General features: G+C 35.2%; 1 protein-coding gene across 12 annotated transcripts in view; it reads right to left on the bottom strand.

The window, feature by feature from the left end:
* MFF (mitochondrial fission factor) overlaps nucleotides 1-21,466 on the bottom strand; it is a 39,470-nt gene that overhangs the window by 2,681 nt on the left and 15,323 nt on the right. For 3 of the 12 annotated variants that reach the window (XM_082396261.1, XM_082396267.1, XM_082396268.1), the window contains 7 exons: nucleotides 20,227-20,315; nucleotides 17,419-17,493; nucleotides 12,766-12,924; nucleotides 9,087-9,119; nucleotides 7,503-7,562; nucleotides 4,487-4,571; nucleotides 2,776-3,638 (listed from right to left, as the gene is read on the bottom strand). In XM_082396261.1, the coding sequence (XP_082252387.1) occupies nucleotides 3,507-3,638; nucleotides 4,487-4,571; nucleotides 7,503-7,562; nucleotides 9,087-9,119; nucleotides 12,766-12,924; nucleotides 17,419-17,493; nucleotides 20,227-20,315 (633 nt within the window). In that variant the 3' untranslated portion in view covers nucleotides 2,776-3,506. Of the gene's footprint in view, nucleotides 1-2,775; nucleotides 3,639-4,486; nucleotides 4,572-7,502; nucleotides 7,563-9,086; nucleotides 9,120-12,765; nucleotides 12,925-17,418; nucleotides 17,494-20,226; nucleotides 20,316-21,466 lie in introns of those variants that run through there. The other 9 variants (XM_082396269.1, XM_082396271.1, XM_082396262.1 and 6 more) reach the window with 7 other exon arrangements.

Here is a 21,466-nt window from a genome sequence, read left to right on the forward strand (position 1 = left end):
TTATTAAATGAATGTCTAACTGCCAAGAGTCAAAAAATTAAAACACAAGTAAAATAAACACGACAGCTCACTGTATTTGACTGAACAAGTCAATGACAGTGCATATAGTCTTCATTAGCCTGGAAATGGGTGAGAGATGACCCCAGTTTTCTACAGGGTCATGAACAGAGACGTGAGCCTCTCATTTCAAAGGGCAAAAGAAAGGATGGCTGGCAATAGCACAATCAGCTGAAACAGCTGGCAAGTTAGTTGTTTGCAATTTTGGTCTTGTGGAAACTGCAGCCTTGGATTAAATGCCTAAAGCCTACGGGCCACTTGTGGTGAGGTGGCTTCTGGGGACATGCCATCTCTACCCTGGTACCTAAACTTACAAATGCATGTCTATACACCCCCCCACCCCCACACACACATACAACATGCACCTAGTCATTTACAAAGCTCATTGTTTTTTATTTCTCACTTCCGTTCCCATGTTCAATCTCACTTTGGAATCTTTATACTTTTATTTTTTTACTGCATCCACCATCTGAAACACTCTCTCCCTGTTCTTGGGCATATATCTCAAATTCCTCCTCCTTCATAAAATTATTTTTATAATCCTCTAATTCTTTAATACGCCTTATTTCCCTCCTCCTCCATTAATCTGTCAGTTCCTTAAGAGCAGGGCTTGTGGTGCATCTGCTATAACCGCTTACTACTGAGGTCAGTGTTGTGCACACACGAGTCTCTACTTACTGACACGATAATACATTGTAAGTAAAAGAACAAGTTATGGCAGTTACATTTTTCCAAACTTGAGGCCAGAAAAAGTTCAATTTCAGTGTCAAATATGATCAAGAAGCTGGATAACAGACATTCATGCAGGAAAAGAAGGAAAGCTCTCTTGCAAATATATTTTCATAAAATTATCCCTCAAAGTGTCAATAACCAGCAAATGCTTCAACAAGTATTCCTAGAAGTGAAAAACACCCAACCTTTAAATAGAGTTCCGAAAGCAGTGGCACAATGTACTTGCTACACTTGTACCTGCTACTTAGTTGTATGGCACTAGTGAGTATGGTAGGTTGATTACTCTGTTACTGGCCCTGACTGTATCCTTTTCTTCCACTGTTCCCTGCATCTGGAATCTTTTTCTTCATTCTCTGCTTGTTGAAATCATGTATTTATTTATTTCAAGGTTCAGCTCAAACATCTAAGAAGTATTTCTTGACCATCCTGACCAGGAGTGAATCTGTTCCTCTCAACTCCCAAACCACTTCCTTACAACGATGCAAAATGACTTCTAGGGGAGGAAGGCTGGCATAGCTGGGCTTGGTTTTGGAGTTAGAGAGACTCAAGCTCTTTTGTTTTTAGATCTGTGACAAGGTGAAGACATGTTTCTTTGTTGTCCCCTTTTGGATGGTAAGTTGATTTCTCATTTACCCTTTCACTGAGGGTGTAGTTTTTTGGGGTTCGAGCTTCATGCAGGAGTCTCCTGTTACAGCTAGTGCCTGCCTAAGAAGACATGGAATTATATCTCCTACCCCCGTACAGCCATTAAGAGAGAAAGTTCTAGGACTCCAGTGTTTGGTAAAAGTCAATAGGGAGAAAAATAGCTTTTGTGCTTATCTCCTGGAATTCCTGCTCATGTTCATTTTTGACTTTTATGGAATCAATCCTTTTCATGCCTGCCCAACAAAAGAGGTGTTAACTTTATCCACTGTTTTTTTTTTTTAATTTAATTTAATTAATTTATTTTTGGCTGCATTGGGTCTTTGTTGCTGCGCGCGGGCTTTCTTCTAGTTGCGGCGAGCGGGGCTTCTCCTCGTTGCAGTGCGCATGCTTCTCATTGAGGTGTCTTCTCTTGTTGTGGAGCACAGGCTCTAGGTGGGCGGGTTTCAGTAGTTGTGGCTCACGGGCTCTAGACAGCAGGCTCAGTAGTTGTGGCGCACGGGCTTAGTTGCTCCGCGGCATGTGGGACCTTCCCGGGCCAGGGCTTGTACCCGTGTCCCCTGCATTGGCAGGCAGATTCTCAACCACTGCGCCACCAGGGAAGCTCTTATCCATTGTTTTTTAAATCATTTTTGTAGTTTCAATTATTCACAGAAATTACCTTGAGATATACATATAAAGATAGAATTAATATAATTAATGACATCATTAGGATATTATAAGTCAGAAGACTTTCATGGGTAAAAAAAATTGTCACCAAACTCATGATAAACCCTAGAAATTAAAAAAAAGAATCCTTCCTCCAAGTACTTTTTTTTTTGGAAGGACAGGAGAGAAGCAAGAATAGAACAGTTCAATATACCTACATCTAAGGAATTTCCCCTAATTGCCTTTCTCAAAACTCACTGCCTTGGTAGAAAGATACTGAAGGTGTATGGAGAATACTGCACCTAAGTAAAATTCTATCCACTTCTGAAACAAAAAAAGGGAAAAAAAAGTTTGGGAACTAAAGGCTCCCAGCACTTGGTTTCACTGATGCATTTAATCTCATCAGATTTAATATATCAGCTAAATACAATGGAAAAAGCAACACAACTGAAGGTATTTTTATCTGAACCACTTTATAGACACTACAAATTAGAAAAACAGCTGTAACAAAACCAGCGCCTACCACTACCAGGATGAAGATCTGAAAGGAAGCAAGTGGGTTCTTGCTACCTGCCAAGTCATTAATTGCTTTACTTGCTCCAGAGCCGGGAAAACTTAGGTGCATATAAAGAAACATGATATGGAATATACCTCACAGCACAATATGATGAAATAAAATCTTTTGATACACAAATATAGCTTTGGTTGACAGTTTATTAAATACACTACATTTGTACCTTATTCTATAGCTTTTTAAATCATTCACACATGGACTTAGTAAAAATGTACTTTATAGAAAACCATCTGCAAAACTAAAATAAAAATAAAAATGCACATTTTGCCCACATCTTAAACTGCTGAAAATGTTAGGAATTATTTTATCGAAGGTGATCCTGAAACATGAGGTGACTTGAGTTTATTAAATCTGACACCAGACCATGACTTCAGTAGTGTTAATGTTGAAATGTGGATGCAAAAATGTCTATTAACTAAACTGTTTAATCTAACAGTGTTTGAGAAACAGGACAATATAAAGTATTATTTTTCCTTTACAGACACTTCTCTAAATCCATTTTCTGTACACTTTTTCCCCTCCCATTCATAGAATTAGCTGTGCAGATTGATGAGGCAAAAACAAAACAAAACAAAACAAAACAACAAACAAACTAGATCCTATTTACAAAACATGCAAAGGGAGAATTTTAAGTAGGTGTTAGGGCAGAACTGGTTAAAACTAAATACAGTCAAGTGACAGGATATACCTTTACTCCTGCAAATATAAGTCTTTACCCCATCCTTTCTGGGAGAAATACATTTTCAGGGTGGGGACTGTAAAACGGCATACAATGCAAAGACAGAAATAAAGAAGTTTGCAAATTCTTTATATTTCCAGCTGTTGAGACAGTATTTTTGAGTTGAGGTTACCCCTAGCGGCGAAACCAGAGCCAGCTGTTAAGCAGCCAGAAGGCTACAGTAATTGAATACATGACCATTTCTCTTTTAGCACGTTCTTTGTTCTCCTCTTCCAGAAGCTGTAGACGTCTATTTAGTTTGATTATCTAAGTAAAAAACAACATCAAAAAATGAATAGAAGCTTTAATGCATGATGCAGTCAGATTCTTATAAAGTAGTTTAATTTGTAAAAAGAATTATTACAAACATGAAGAGTTTCATTTGGAGCAAAATAAAGAACGCTATATATAGAAAAAATGTTATGCACGACAGCTTAAATTCACTTAAATTCTCTTCTCTTATGAGCTTCTGTCACTCAGCTTCAGTTTTTCATCTTTAACCTGCTTTAACTGTTCTATGCCTTCTCTGAGTTACTAAAAGGATCCCAATAATTAACCTACTGTAGTGGGCCCTGTGACCTGCCACCCATGCCCTTCAGGACTAAAAGGCTAATTCTCTACCTGTTTGTAGGAGTGTCACTGGTTGACGGCACTGTCCTCGGCTGTTGGTCCTTACTGTGAATAGCCCTGGGCTGAACAACTGCCTTGCCCAAGTTCATGCTCCCTTATGAAGGCAGCATGCATTCACCGACTGGTCTGTGATAGGGTTAAAGGCCCAGGCCCCTTGTTCCAACTGTGAAGGGCCATCTCAGCTTCAGAGCAATTTATGGATGCACTGGTTTGCTTAAAATGTTAGGATTCTTTGTTATTGGCTAGAATTACATCAATCCATTTTGGTAATACTGCTTTATGCTGATCAAAACATGTAAATAGTGGTTTAATATGTCTTTAATCAAAATGGGAAAGTCAATTATGGTTTAATAAATAGTTTGATAGATAAAATATTTTAATCCATGGGTTCCACTGGACAGAAAATGATAAAATGTTAGGAACTACCACTTTAAATATTATATGAATATAATTTAGGATTATATGATTTTTGGTATATTAAATACCTGTCGTCTTAATGAAGCTGCATCTACAACAGTCATGTCATCTGAGGTTCCTTCAATCGTTGTATCTATATTTGAAATGCCATACCTAGCAGATAAGAAATAAAAATATAATTTAATATTAGAATAGAACTAAAAGTACCTGGCAAGTCAAATCATGTAATGTATTGTGTAATGCTCAGAGAATTGTTGAAAAGACTGATATTTAACAGTACAGATTAGTAAAATATTTACCAATCTGAACGGGTACTAATAAAGGAAAGGAAAGAGCTTAGGGTAACAACTACGTACAATACTAGGGAAGTGTCCTGGAAGTTTGCGAAAGAGAAGAAACCCTGACTAAAGATATAAATAAGGAGACACTTTTCAACTCAGAGGGACTGGCAGTTTTAAAAAGGACAGCTGGCTGAAAAGATCTGAGAGCTGCTATGCTAGCATGTAACGAAATACAAGTCTCCCACCATCTGATGTCTATATGTGGTTCCTCAGAAGTCCCTGCTGAGACTCATGGCAGGGAACACAAAGCAAACAAACTCCAGCTAAAAAAGGAAGACTGATCATTTTTTATTTCTCCTCCTCTTCTCAGTGCCTCTTCTCCTGCCATTTCTACTCTTCACTTCTTATCTCCAATTACTTAATCTCTACTGTGTCTCCACAGAAGCAATTATAAAATCACCTGAATACATCTTGTCACTACATTCAGATCCAGAATTTAAATACTATAATTCAGAAGCGGTGTATAAAATAATACTGGAAAGCAACTAAGACAAACCCTAGAGAAACACTAAAAAGTACTTCTTGTTCAAATGCAGTTACTTCTAAAGGCGCACTGATTTTTAAATGAATGACAATAAACTTCTGAGATACAAATGCACACAAATGCTATTATTCCTCTTTGCCCAAATTTCCACTTTTAAAATATATTTTAATTAAGATACAATTTACATACCATATAATTCACCTTGTATATTTACATCCTTACTATTTTAATCCTGTATGGTTATTTCAGTAAAATGGCACATTAACTTTTCCAAATGAGTGGATTATAAATAAACTGAATTTAAAAGTTACTCCTATGTAATCTACAGAGTTGGCACATAGAGCGTAATATTGATATTTTTAATATTTCAAGCAAGTCCCTATTACAAAAAACATATTACCACACAAAGGTGTATGAAGAGAATTATATTTTTCATCCAGACACGTTAAAGACAAGTCTATTCAGAAAAATCCTTTTGTTACAAATGCCACTGAAAATAATTCAAAAATACTTTAATAAAGAATGTAAAACAATTTTTAATTGTATAATCCTGCAGTGTCATCATTCTGAACACTGATTTTAATTACATAGGTTGCAGTTTCAATGATAGATGGTGCGTACTGACTTTAGATAATCTAGAACAATCTCTAAATGTTCTTTTTATGGCTAAATTAACTGGCTTTCTCCTAATCTGCCCCTTCCTTCATGGGAACAGAGCAAATATTCTGGAATACCGAGAGTAACGGCATCAGATAGAGAAGTTAGCTACTAAGTTAGTAGCTGCTAAGGACTATGGCTTTACAAACATCTGAGTTAATTGTTCCTTTGAACATTAAGCAGAATTCTTAAACAATTAGTGGAAAAAATAAGGGTTGAAGATTCCTCTTCTCTACACTTTATCCTCAAAATAAAACTTTTCTATTTCTGTGAGGTCATACATGAGATAAACAATTGGGAAAAAAAAAAATCAAACAGTAGAAGCAATTGCTTCAAAGGTAAAGGGACCCAGACTGAAGAGAGAGAATGAAGTATAACTGAAAGGGACTCCCACAATTTAGACCCTGAACTAACTAAGGTTTTAAATATCTGTAAAGGAAATCTTCATTTGCTAAGAAATCTAAGGATATGACAAAAGACTTTACCTGTGTAATTCGACTTAAAACTAAAACCTGTATTGATCAGAGCTAAAAACTCTGTAAGAAATTTAAGTCAGATCACTGCCTGAAAATACTTTCACAGAAAAATAAAAGGATCACAAACTTACGAGAAATACACAAGGAAAAACTTAAAATGGACTGAGTTAATATTGTTAAAAGAAACAAGTCAGCAGAGTGGAAAGGGACCCCTAAGGACACACACTTCAATTTTCTAACCTGAATTCAGTATTAATGAGAAACCAATTATTTCCCTCTTTTCTTGCCTAAAAATGAACGTGCCAGCTTGCTTCCTCTCATCATAGAAATAATGCTGCCAGTTTTAAATCTACTGCTACAGATAATCCATTTCTGCTTAAAATAAATAAAATTGGCTCTGAAAAAATTACAGAAATGGTATCTGTAAATACCAACCAATTTTTTTTTTTTTTACCCTAGAAGTTGGGAAATGAGATTTTGGCACCTGAGAACCTTAAAGTATTCGTATGTGCCATTCTATCTGTCATTGTGCATGACAGGAAGAAATAACTACTCAGGCTAAGCATATCTGAAAGTGTGAAAGGGACAAAAATAAGAGACAAAAGCTTAATCAATGGATGACAAAAATTCTTAAAACTAAATTCTCTTTCTAAACATTTAACTTCTCAGGTTACCAATGCTGATTTCCCCCAATTTAAGACGATGCTTTACAGACACATTTATCTACACACTGAAAGTGACATTACAGACAATTAACAACTAAAAAGGAAATGCTGGACAGAACCTCAGGCAACAATTAAAATGATGCACATAAAACAAGGTTTAAGATTATTTTTTTCTGTGTTTTAGCATGATCGCCTATAAGCTATTAAAACCATGTTTAAATACCCTGTCACTGATGTTCCCATGATAATGTATCGTAACTATTTTTCTTTATACTCTTTTGGCCAAATGTCATGAATGATTAGATTCACTGTTCTCAGAGAAAAACAGGATGTACTCATAGAGAAAAGCTGTAGAGATTCAAGCTATAATATAAAGGCGTGGCTACTACATGCATTATGTCCTGCAAACTACACGTTCGGTCAACTCTTTACCCTGGTAATTACAAAGTCTCAAAGTTTACCTGGCGTTGTCATGATGAGGGTTAGAGGTGGCGGCAGCAGACCCACCACGCAACACAGGTCTAAGGCAGGTTTTTGCGGGAGAAGGCACAAGACAGAATCAGGAACCAGAGAGTAACAAGATAAAAGCAAAAATAAGACAAAAATAAGACAAATAAATGTCAAATATGTTTGTATGTTTCAATACAATATATTTCAAACACTTCAAATATCTTTGTCTCACTGTTCTCCATTTTATGATTTTCCTAAGTTTAATATTTTACAATGTGGTAAAAAACAAAGGGAACCTACATTTTCATAACAAAATAGCACCAGCATATAATTTTTTTGGTGCTTATATTTTGATTTATGAAATTCAAGACAGAAGACAACTCTGTTCAAAATGTATAATTTCTCTCTTCTAGTTGGAAAAAAACTCACCAGCAACTTTAGAAGCATGTCAAGAACTGGTTAGTAGCACCTGCATCATCATGGTTGCTCATCTGATATCAAAGCTCTATCTCAAAAACGAAAAATTTCCAGAAACTCCCATTTCTCACAATTCCTTGCCTCCCACCTCATTAATTTTGCTTAGTGCCTGATACCTTAATATAGCTGTGTCTCATTCAAACCCTCAGCTCTCAAGAGCAAAACTGCAAGCCTCAGTTCTGGAGCTAAGGAGATCAGGGACATGCTTTGAGGGGCATACTGCAGCACATTACAGGAAGTGCAATCAAATATGTGAGTCTGACCTTGAGAGACAACCAGGAGCGACATACTGGACTGCTGGAAATGAAGACTAAGGTGCACTGGGTTTTCACCGAGTACATACTTTGATTCTAGAGGGCAATTAGTTCTCTACCTAGGTAAGCAGTAACCTTTCCAATAAATTTTATTTTATTTTTTAAATCAGAAAACAAAAGCTCTACGTGGTCACTGGTCAATTTCCCAAAAAGTAATCAGCAATATTTATAACCAGAGAAAGGAGACTGGGGTAGAGAACCTATATAAGGATTTGAAGAATTATTACATTCTGTTTTGACTGTCTCCTTCTCTACAGACTGATCAGGTTTTGCCTGAATTTAAGTATCAAGACAATTCTTACAGTAAACATTTAGTACCAAATGCACTATTTTTTTTCTGTAAGTTGGCACAGCTGTAGAATTTTGGTTACAATACAAATCACTATTTTATGTCAGGTCAATTTATACAAGAAAATTTTAATGTTTAGCTTGTATGTTTCCTAAAGGCACTACTGGTGCTTAAAGAAATTTTCCAGAGCCTACAGGATAAGAGACTTTTGGGTCAGATGTTAGACTTCTATTTTGTTGGCTAAAGAACAGTGAAAAATTACATATGCTTGAGACAGGTTTTTAACTCATCCCATCCTACTAATTAATTTATTCTGTGACATTAGGAAAACTTACTTAACTACAATCCTACATTACATTAACATAAGAAAGGTTAAAAATGAAGCCACCGCTTTGTGTTACATAAAGCTTTTTTTAAAAAAATCATACATTGCTCAAAAGGATCTGCCATATTCAACATATTCCACCACAGAGATTTCCCTTTTATAATGCAGAGCCAGAAAATAATACAGTTACCTTTCACAACGTATTTCATTTTGTCTTCTCACACTGGCAATTGACACATATAATATAAAAGTAAATTAGAGAGATATCTGGCAAGGTTAGAAACTTCAAGTACCACTTTCTACTGTAAATATGACTTAATACATTAAATAATCTTTTTAAGTTTGAAAATATGTTTTGTAATTAAAGTGGCAAAAGGGAATGAGATTCAAGGCTCTACAAGTTCCCGCATTAACTTGTATACTGACATTTTTGAGTAAATAAATGGTCTGACTTAGCAGAATATGTTTCTTTGCTAAAAAAAAAAATGGAAACTTCTACAGTAAGTAAACAGTTTGGATGTATCAGGAATTATATGAACATTTTAAAAATTAAAAATTTAAATTTAAAAATTATAAATAACAAACACTGTTTCAACTGCAACTTTGCATTTCTAGGTCTTCCAAGTAATATATTTATATGGATACTTGCAAAAAATATAAATTATTTACATACTGGTTTCTTATTCTTTTCATTCAAAGCTAGTATAATCTGTTAAAGAAATAATCAACCTCCCGCCCCTTTTTTTGGGTCATGCCACGCAGCATGCGGGATCTTAGTTCCCTGACCAGGGATCGAACCCTCGCCCCCTGCAGTGGAAGCGTGGAGTCTTAACCACTGGACCGCCAGGGAAGTCCCTCAAGATCCTTCTAAAAGTAAAACTTAAGCATGCTGAACATGACTAATCTGTCAATACTTAAATAATGTTCTTTCATAGGGACTAAGTTTCTTTTTAAAAACGTTAATATTTTGCATTGGCAAGTGAGATACGGAGCTCTAGCAGGTGTCAGAAGACATGAGCATTTCATAACTAGCAAGGACTAAACAGCATTTTAAATCCAAAGAACATACCTGGTGCTTGTCCCAGGTGTTTGGGTAAATTTCTGACACCTCAGTTTTCCAAATGCACAGCACTGACTTAGGTAAATAAACTTTTCTAATGTATACCTAGGATTTAACTTTGTTTTCAGATGAACTTGGTTTTAGATCATATAAGTTCTCAAGATGAGAAAACAAAAATACATAAACCTTTCAACAGTGTCTCTCAAAGTATAAACTAAAAATAGTTCTTATGCCAAACAACTGTGAAAACGCATTATTTTATGATAATAAAACAGGCAGACAGGTTTTTTCTTTCTTTCTGCCAAATAGTTCTAACTTAATTTAACTATACCTAATGTGATGGCTTAAGACCAAAGATAAGATATTGCATTAGCATAACAGCCAGGAATCAAAAGCAGAAAGGAAAAAAAATGATGTACAGAGCAAGGAACATAAAAGCACTTAAAACTTTATAAGCAGTATTATTTTATAGTCATGCAAATAGAACATTATCCAAATTTCACATTCCTATTTCTTGTATCTGGTAAGTCATGCTAGACAGTTCTCGTAGTAGAAATAAAAATTGATTTGGCACTTACAACTCTGATTAAATCTTGCTGAACATTTGATCATAAGAAATTTCAATGCAATGGGGAAAAAAAAAAAAAAAACCTTTCAAAATTGAAAGCATCCAATAACACTAATGAGAATCTAATCCTCCAGGCTCCAAGGTGTGTATCCAGGAGCAAAGAATTATTAATACAACTACTTTATGAATTTTAAAAATCTCATTTAAGTGAATAAGAAAAGATCCTTCCCAGAAAAGGGAATTTTAGTTATCAATTTATTACAATTTTAAAAAATCACTTAAAGCTCAAAATAGTTTTTTATAAATAAAAGAATACAAAGTAAATTTTGTAATTAGTAAGATCTCTGATTTTGTACTTGTGAGCTTGAGGCAAAATTTTTCCATTAAGGAGTAAAAAAATCCAACTATTTTTCCATATACTGCATTGAACTGTGTATATGTAGGGGGATGGGACAAATAATTTTAACGTACCGGGGCTTTGTCATCTAGCTATTATTTAATCTATATAGGATTTATAAACACCTTTCTCATTCAGATATTTTCACTATAATAGCATTTGATATGATATAATTTGACCTAATAATCCAGTCTCTTCCAAGGACCTATTATAATTAAAAAGTTATAGAGGATACCTGGTGAAGAATAAATCTATGTTAAGGAGGGAGGAGAAAACAGGGCTTTGGAAATATTAGTCAGGTGCCAGGTACTTTATATTCAATATCTTTTTAAGGATCTCCCATGACACTAAATAAAGAATTTGAGTCCATTAACCCTATATCTTAAATAAAGGCAGGGGAAGGGGGAAGATTCCTCATAAGAATCCAGAAAACTAGGTTAATATTAGTATTACCCTTCTTTTTTAAAAATAGATGAAGAAAATGAGGCCCAGAGAAGCTAAGCAATTTGCCCAAGGCCATCATGTAGCTAGCTGTTCAGTGGGGTGGATCAAGATTAAATCTGACCCTCTCCCTCGATCCATGTTTTTTCTTCTGAACCATGATGCTTCTTACAGGCTCCAAATATTCTAAGATAGTCCTTGAAGCTTCAAAGAGATAAGAGGGACTCTAAACCTTTGGGGAGGGATATAGATACACACACCCCCACACATGCATACACACCTATACATGAATACATATATACATAGATGTATATATAATTTTCCCCCTGCCATGAGTTTTCTCTCCTATGCTCTTTCCGGTGCAGCTTTAAGTCCTTGGGCCCACACATATGGGAGCCCTGGAAAGGGTCAGAAACACTAGTCGAGCAGCAGGAGGTGAAACGCCTGGGGCTTATGTGAGGATCAAAAGCACTTAATAACAAAGTTTGTTCACAGCAAGTCATAAGACATATCACTTCCTAAAGTAAGAAAACAGGTTTACTGGAAGGGCCAGCACAATTTATTGGGAATTCTTCAAAATGCAAAATTAACAATCTAAAAAAATGATCATGAAAATTCAAACACTGACTCACAGAGTTACTACATAAAATGTTTAGAGTTGAAGTGAAACTGACTGTACCTTCCTCATACTATGCCAAAAAAGCTCCCAAATTCCATCTTTTTAAAACACCATCTAGTAACGAAGCAAGGAGAAAAAAGTATTTGAAATCATGGCAAAACATTTATTTGAATGAACAAGCCTACTACTACTGATTTTACTTGGAGATGTTCGAAAGTTAGATACACTATCCATACTGAAAAAAATCAGCATTAAAAAGACAACAGCGCCTGGGATTTTCAGTACAGGTCTGGAAATCCCTAGTTAAGAAGAAAGAAAAAAAGCGTCCTGGCAGCTACACTGATATCATCTTCTCAGATTTGCTTCCTCATCCAACCACATTAGTAACATAAATGATTAAATCAAAAGACTTACTGAAGAAAATGAGTACAGTTCAGTCCAACGTCCCACACTCAATCCAAAAGTATCCCTCAGCATATCCCAAAATGGAATCAAGTACTTAAAACAGCTCAACAAAGTCTTGGGAAAAAAATCATATACTTCCCGTGTATAATTAGTTATTAACTGAATTCCCTCCCTGACTGAAGAGAAGCTAACAGAATCTTGTGAAATGTGAATTTTGGACAATAATTTCAAATTAAAAGAAAGCAAAGCAAGCTGTTTTAAACCACTGCATCTGAGAAAGAGACGAAGGTGCAAACATAAAAGGAAGACACCACAGTCCACTAAGGAGGAGCCAAAAAATATGCAGTAAAGTTGGCAAGAGTCACTGATGGCCAATCACCTGCGATTTTCATCCAGCACATCCAAGATCTGCTGGTAAGCCCTACGAGTGGACGACTGGATAAGCGACAAAATGCCACGAGCAGAGGAAAGATTAGCTCCATCTTCAGGTAACATACGGGGAGGACAAACCCGAACCTGTTGTGGCGATGGTGTCACACTGTTTACACAAGCACAGCAAATGAAGAGAAAAACACTCAAGTCAGATTTTTATAAAACTTCAGCTCAGCAGTTTCCCCCAAAATTCATATTTTAAGAATTACCGTTTTCTTGCCCATTTTTCCCACCCTTCATTTTCCCCCAAAAGAGTCAAGCCAAAGAAGTTAATAAACATATTAAATTGTTTTAAAAAACCAGCTACCATGCAGCATCGTTAACTGTAGCTTTAAACATCAAATTAAACAAACTGAATATGAAGGACAACTTGAAGAGGGAAGAGAACTACGCAAGGAGTACATTCAACCCCCAGCTTCGGAGAAGCGCATTCTTTGCTTTGTGTGTATATTCCAATTCAGTAAACCAAGCCTCTAACAAACAACACTGCACTGCAACTCATGGATGCGCAGAACAGCAAGACAGAGAACCCTGGTATATATACAGGCGTCAGGGTTTACACGCATGAATCCTAAGTGATTCCATGAAAATGCCATTTCAAATACTTCACAAAGACAATGAAGCAATCTGAATTTATGACGAGTAAATTTAAAGATGAATTAAAGTTTCAGAAAGCGAACAAAAGCATTCTGATTACTTAATTACATTAAAGCATATGTTCCCTAGCTAAGTGCCTAAAACATAAAACTACTCCCAATTCTGTGAATACAATGAAAAGGTAAGGATGGATGTCAAACAACTATTTCTGGGTTGCTCAGTGACAGTAATCTTGATCATTCTCTCACACGTGAGTTGCGATTCACAATTTCTCTGGCTCCACTGACAGCACCTCCTAAAAGCTGAGAGCATTTGAATGAAGGAATTTTACAATTCTAACCTGAACTCTTTCTTTTCAGAGGCCTGTCTAATGTTAGAGCATGCTCAGCCATATGAGGTATTTAACTGATATATGGACTTGGCATATGGTTTGTTGGAAGAGGTTTTGTTACAATAAGAGGACTATGGGAAGTGGGCTCAATATTTTTTCTCAGCGTCAGGGCAAGAACGCCTTAGACTAAACCTCATCCTTGTGTATTCTGTACGAAAGGGTGAAAGTGGAGCAGACAGTGAACAACTGAAAAGATAGAAAATTTTATTTTGATTTGTGTAAATCTTTTCTAACTTAACGTGTATTTGTTTGGGAACCACAAAATAAGTGGAATAATGTTTGAAAGGGTAACTGTCATCTAATATTATTCCCAGAGTCCCAGAAAATTAAAAACAAAATCTTCTCCACAATTTTGTGAATAACTTTCAATGTCTCGATGATCCAAAGTGAGAAGTACAATAAGCATGAAAACCATGTTTTCCAAAGACTACTTAAAAGAGAAAGATTTAAGCCAAATCTTGGCATACTGAGAGATTAATCTGTCGGGGCTGATTCACCATAGGAATTAGGCCTAATCATGTCAAGATAAATGCAATTTTTCAGACGCAGGTTCATGGATAGTTACCTTAAACGTCTGTCCACAGACTAGGAATCTTCTGTAATATATATAACATACCAACAACAGTATATATATATATAGCTTATCAACTGACCCATGGTACTTGGCAAAACCCACACTGGGTATCCAAGAAGAGTAAAAGAATCAGTATATCTGGGACTCAAAGTCTAGGTACTAGCCTTGCACTCCTAATTCTCTTTAGGCAGCATGGAGAAAACCTGAAGCTCTTGCTCTTTGTGAGAAACCAGACGGAATTCATGTTAGAAAAGTGTCACCAGAGGCAGGAATAAAGTGGCCACTTCTGTGTCAACATAAACAGGCAATCCATCTTACACTCTTCTTGATAGCAGTGCCAACATACCTGGATAAATTTATACTTAAGCAAGTTTTAAAAGACTAATCAGTACAATATCTATTGATATAATGAAAGCGTTTGTCTTCGTATTTTGGGGCTGAATTGAACACTTCACAAATCACTTTGTACTAGTAAATAAATTAGCTACATACATATTAAAGTCTATAATGATCAATATTTAGAATTATAATCTTAGAGCAAAAACGCCGACAAACTGAATCCAAATCCATAAAAAAAGTTTGACGGATTTTTGCCCATTAAAATTTAAAAGGGAAGAAGGCTTCCTTTGATAGAACTCATTTTGTCAGAAATAAGCAATAGGAATTGTTTATTAAGTTCTAAAAGTACAAGTTTTTCCTGTCCCTACACAGGAAATCAGGGCATCTAGCATAAATTATTTTCAGATTAACTGCAAGGAATTCTTAACATGGAAAGCACAGAAGACTGAGTTTTAAAAACAGTCTATAAGATCACTTTCAATCCTAAGATTCTATGATCACACAAAACTGGAATATGGTCTTAAATGGAAGAAAGATAAAAGTTAAATTAAGTCTTCATCAATACTAGTAAAGATATTTCATCAAAGACTAACATCAAAAACATATTTGGACTTCAGGTTGTTTCTGAAAAGTAATTAGTTTCAAAGATTAGTAAGAAATCTGACTTTTCATTAATTTATACAGCAATCTTTCATAAACAGCAAAAACAGAGTAGGAAGTATTTTATACAACACTTTGGGCAGTGTACGTATAGATTAAATGCCCTTGATTGTTAATATTTATTTCTATCTACAGATGAACTGAATGATTAAATCATAAGATGACCATAGTTCACCCTAATTAGAAGAAACAGTCTAGCAATTCTTTCTTCTTCAAGCTTTAAGCAGTCTTGCAAGTCTCTTTACAAATAAAAAAATTTAAACTCAGCCATAAAAAGGAACGAAACTGGGTCATTTGTAGAGACGTGAATGGATCTAGAGACTGTCATACAGAGTGAAGTAAGTCAGAAAGAGAAAAACAAATATCGTATATTAACACATATATGTGGAACCTAGAAAAATGATGAACCGGTTTGCAGAGCAGAAACTGAGACACAGATGTAGAGAACAAACGTATGGACACCAAGGGGGGAAAGTGGTGGGGGGAGGGGTGGTGGTGTGATGAAATGGGAGATTGGGATTGACATGTATACACTGATGTGTATAAAATGGATGACTAATAAGGACCTGCTGTATGAAAAATAAATAAAATAAAATTCAAAAATTAAAAAAAAAAAATTTAACATCAAAAAAGAATAAGCCCCATTTTAGCAACTGGTCTGGCGCTAGCTGGGATGTCCAGTACTGGCATCAGCTGTGGCGGGAAACAGTTCAGAGCTGAGTTTCATCTCTGTCCACTCATCCACCCAACCAAAGTGGACTGACTTCTTGGTTTTTTTTTTGTTTGTTTTGACACATGAACTATTGTGAAAAATTAAAAAGTAAACATATTGCAAAGGCACTGAGATTATTTAAGCAGATGGTATAATATTAGTAATTTAATAAAAATGCATGTTGATGATAAATTGATCCTAGTAATGTTACAAAACAGCAAAATCTGTTTTATCTCTTTCTTTCATAAAAGATAAGGAAATTTTGAAGAACGCACTTACATTTACCATGCTATTTCATTAGTAATAGCTCTCTCTCATGCTTACAGGAAATCTTACTACACAACTGCTGAGTAAACAACACTAGCCAATGTCAGAACTCAAATTTAAAAGATTTACTTGGCATAACTATGTCATTATTACAAGGTAAGTCCAAAGTCAAACACCTCTTTCTGCGTGGGTTGTCATAGGAACAGTGTTTCTCAAACTGTGAGGATAATCTCTTTGGTGAGGGTCCAGCCTCCTCCAAAAATACAGTAAAGGTAAAACAGTAAAAAGGGGGAGAAAAAATTCTCACTGAAACACAAATCCTGTACCATTTCTTTTGAAATTTTAAATAGAGAGAAAGCTTTAATTTGTTGCCACTAAGGTAACTGACTAGTTCTTAGAAGCAATAACAAGAGAATGGGAACAGGAGAAAAATCACTGGTTGCCAGACTGGCTTCTGATACTTAAGAACTACATTAGCTGTTGAATCTTACACTGCACGCCAAAGTGCCCCCTCCCCTTAGGAGGCCAGTCATTCCCACACCTCGTTCTAGCACATGTACAGAAAGAGTGGGTTTAATGATCTCAAAATATTCTTCCAAAGCATAATTTTAATCTATGGAATTAAAAAAAAAAACTTAATGACAAACTACACTCAGACTCTTTGTCCTTCTGGGTGAAAATGAACAAGAAAAGACAGTATGCTAAAATTTTCAAAAAGACTGGGATCACCGAACCTCGTTCAACTGAATCTATAGAGGACTAATAGGCCAACCAAAGCAAAATGAAGGAAATGTAAAAGGATGCTTGGTGTAAATTATTCCATTTTACTTTCACCCTTATACCCAAAATCATACATAACTTCCTTGGTCTAGTTATTTTTCTTCTTAACAAAGTTTATGATGACAGCTTGAGAAATCCTGAAACAGAGGTACTAAAAAGCCAAACAGTAAGAGAATTAGGGCATTACATGCCAATTACCTGGTGAAATATTAGTATAACAAAAAGCCTGCAAAATTAAAACAACTCCTGTTTGTGAAAAGCAGAGCAGATAAAATCTTACGTGTACTCCGGTGCAGAAATCGGTGCCTGGAACCTTGAAATTTTATTTCTTGGGGCAGAATCTGATCTGTGCCACCTTAAATAATAATTATGCTTCTTTTTACATATTCAGCTTTTATAACACAAACAGAAAGCTAAATATGATTCTACTGGTCAATCGTTTCTGTGTCAATAGCTGACAATAATCAATCCTATTGTCTCTTGAAAGTAAATAAGAAAACAAAGGCCAGTGTTTCTGCTCTTATACCCATATAGACTTCTATTCTTAAAGCCAAGGAATAAATAAAGTGGAGGCAGGCAATGGTTCATGCACAATGACACATAAATAATTTCACATTACAAAGAAAAGACTAAAGTAGGTAAAGACAGGAAGAGTCTAATAATTACTTTGGTAGAGGTAAAATACAGCCGTGTTATATTAATAGTTTCTTCCTTACCACATTGCCAACATTAAATAATGTGCTCATTATATAAAAATTCTAAAGTTCACTCAATGTAGATTCTTAAAGATGAATACAATTATAAATTATAAAATTAATAATGGTAGAAGAAAGGGCAAGGTTACATTATTAACAAAAAGATGGTTAAGTATGTTACCATGTAATGGTAACATAAATAACTACCAAAACAAAAAGTATGGTTGAGTAATGTAAGCAATTCATTGCAAAAATTGTATAGTTAAATATTCATGTTATTTTTACTACCAAAAATTAAAACATGAGATTCTGTTTTATTTAAAAATGCCATTAAGGTGACTTAAAGAAACAAAGAATTCAAATATTAGTTAACTTTGTTAACCTTTTCTGTTATGAGGACTTACATTATAGGTAACTGCAAAAATATCTATGAACTAATCATTTACTCTAAATCATACTTCACTAGGCTGGTTTTGTATATAATAGAGCTGTTTCCTTTCTCTTCAACTGAACTCAGCTATCAATAATATATACTTTGTGGGGGAAAAAGCCAAAAATGATGCTATAGTAAAACAGTCCTGTTTTTATTTCACTAATGGGAAGTTTCAAAGTAATTATGGACCTAAACAATAAGCCATATCTTTATATAATAGGAAAGTTTATTAGAAACTTTTGGTGCCTTAGAAAATATTACAAATAGAAAATAACAAAAGCCCTCAGGTGTATGTTTAATCATTCTGAGAGGGTACTAAATATCAAGAAGCTACCTTCACCATAAATTATATAGTCTTTTCACCATTTGTGTAACATAATCGAATATATTCTAGAAAAATGGATTCCATGGACTGGCTGACATCACTGTAAGCCAGGTACCTTCAGGGAAACATACAGTTATCATAAAAACTTCATAGTAATAATGGCTGAACCTTTCAGATAGGCCTTCCCTGAAGGAGACATATATTCTTTTAAACTTACTATCTTCCTATATACCCCTTCAGAATAACTCTAACTACTTTAGGAGACATTTAAAGATTCCCCAAGAAATGAGAACCGTTATAGTTCTCCTTTGCACCTAACACAAAAAAAGAGACCCTTCCCCCATCAAAATCTCTCTGCATCCCTATACTCTTGAGTCAAGTCTGAATTAGAACTTGATATGGTTTAACAGAAACAGTATAATTGCATTGTGCTCTAGTTGTTTTGTATGTAAATTTAAATGTTTTGCTTTTAGCTAGATCTGCAAGCTCTGTGAGAGACGTATCATCTGATTCTTTGGCCATTCCCAGAGAAACTAATATGGACTTTCCTGGTGGTCCAGTGGTTAAGACTCCACACTTCCATAGCAGGGAGTGCGGGTTCGATCCCTGCTCAGGGAACCAAAATCCCATGTGCCGTGTGGCCAAAAAAAAAGTCAGTTTGAGAAGCTAATATGATTGTTGATATCAAATATGGTTCATGGTGAATGAGCTTATGAAAACTGACTGAAAATTTAATGAGGAAGAAACATTAATTTATATTAACAATCTAAATCATCAATGGCTTTGAGACTTAAAATTCTGACCAGTTTTTAAAGGGATATTTTATTTTTAAAAACCCATTAATTTTAATAAAACAACAAAAAAGCACTTGCCCAATTTAAAACATCTTATAGTGGGGTAGCTTTAAGATCAGGGTATAACATAACCAAATGAGCAAGAAAGGTTTACACAAATAGTCTGTTAATGTATTTAAATTTTTGGAAAATGAAAGGGATCCAAGAATTCAATGACTCAGTAGGCAGAGAGCTAAAAATTAATCCTGGGAAGTAAAAAAATTCGACTTGCTTACGCTACATTGTTTACCATGGCTCATGAGAAGCAGAGCTGGAAAGGGCTAATCCTGTGACAATCTTATGACAAACTGAGTAACTTGAAAATAAAGATGCTTCCTTAATAAAGTGTTTTCCTTTTATTTTATATTTTCCCCCCCCAACCTACACGCTAGATAAGCATTTCTGAAGGCTACATAGAACTGAGCACTTACTTTTATCAATTTTTCTTAAGTATACTTCATAGGAGGTTCCCAAAATAAGCAAATCATATTTATAGAAGACTATCATACACACAGAAGAGGATAACAGTATTGAAAAATTCTCACAGCTAACAAAATGGTCAGACTTTAAGGCTATAAAGAGTATTGCAAAAATATAAAGGTGATGTAAATGCATAGTAGATTTCAAACACTATTAGAATTATTTTTTTCTCCAGGTTCTTAGGCATAAAACATACACTTCCTCACCTTTTTTAATATCTGAGAGTTTAAAAAAGGAAGTAAATTATTTAGAAAAGGATGGGACAGACAGTACATGGAGGAAACTTAATGAAGGAGATACAACGCTTAGTGGTTCTACTCACATGGAGTCAGTCCTGACCAGCTGTCCGTTTTGGCGAACAGCATTTTCACTCATAGAGCGCTCTCTTTTTAGCCTGCCAACTGCACGGATCTGTTAGGCACAAAGAAAGGGAAAGGAATAGAGAATATTCTTAATAGCCTAGTACCTGCTTAGCATCAAAAGGACCTTTATCAAAGGCTAGCCACAAAATTTACAAAGAACATAACCGAGAACTGCTACCAGGTATGTGTATTATACGTAGACATGTTAAAAAAAAAAAAGAACACCCTACTTATTATAATGCAGATGAACTTAGGAATGCTTATCTTCTTTACAAAAATAGTTACTTCTAGTTTCTTTTTAAGTATCAATCTTACTTGGTACAATTATTAATATTTTTATCATAATTTATACAATATACTTACATTATTTAAGAACAATTTACAATAGTTTTTAAAAGCACAAACACTATAGGACATGGGATATATTTGTACTCAAATAAGTGTTCCTGGCTTCCGGGATTAAAACAAATTCAGATTTGGTTGGATATCTGAAAACTAGACTTAAAAAAAGTTTTATTAGCTTAAAGGTTTTAGCATTCCAGAAATAGCCACAATCTTCCATCTCACACGCTCTTCTCACAAAATGTTATCACTGATCTCTTTCCATTAAGGAATAGAATCTATGTTCCCTTCCCTTGAAATTGGGTACTCTAGTGACTGCTGCAGAGATGATACAATGTGACTTCTGAAGTTGTCATAAACAACAACAAGGCTTCTGCCTTTTTACCCTTCCCCCAGGGGGCTGTTCGAGATTGGAACAATGACACCATGATGTGAGGAAGCCCAAGCAGCCACACAAAAGGCCATGTGTAGGTGCCCAGCCAATAATCCTGGCTGAGGTCCACACAACAGGTAGTATCAACTGACATGTGAGTGAGTAAGCCTTTCGATGACTGCAGCCTCAAGCTGTGTGAGTCATCCAGAGCCTTCGATACTTCCTAGCCTAGGCCCAGATAATATATAACAGAAATAAGCTTTCCCCATTATGCCTGATGCAAATACCTCACCCGCAGAATCCATGAGCAAAATTATTTGTTTTTGTTTCCAGCCACTAAGTTTAGGGTGGTTTATTAAGGGGCAATAGATAACTAGAACAATGGTAATCATTAACTTCACTGCTTTTTTAGAACTTTTTTTTTCTTTTTTTACTAGAAACTCCCATGGTAACTTAATGGTTAAAGAAAAATTTGAACTTTACTG

The sequence above is a fragment of the Balaenoptera borealis genome, assembly GCF_965194805.1.
Source record: "Balaenoptera borealis genome assembly, chromosome: 6".
Taxonomy (NCBI): Eukaryota; Metazoa; Chordata; class Mammalia; order Artiodactyla; family Balaenopteridae; genus Balaenoptera; species Balaenoptera borealis.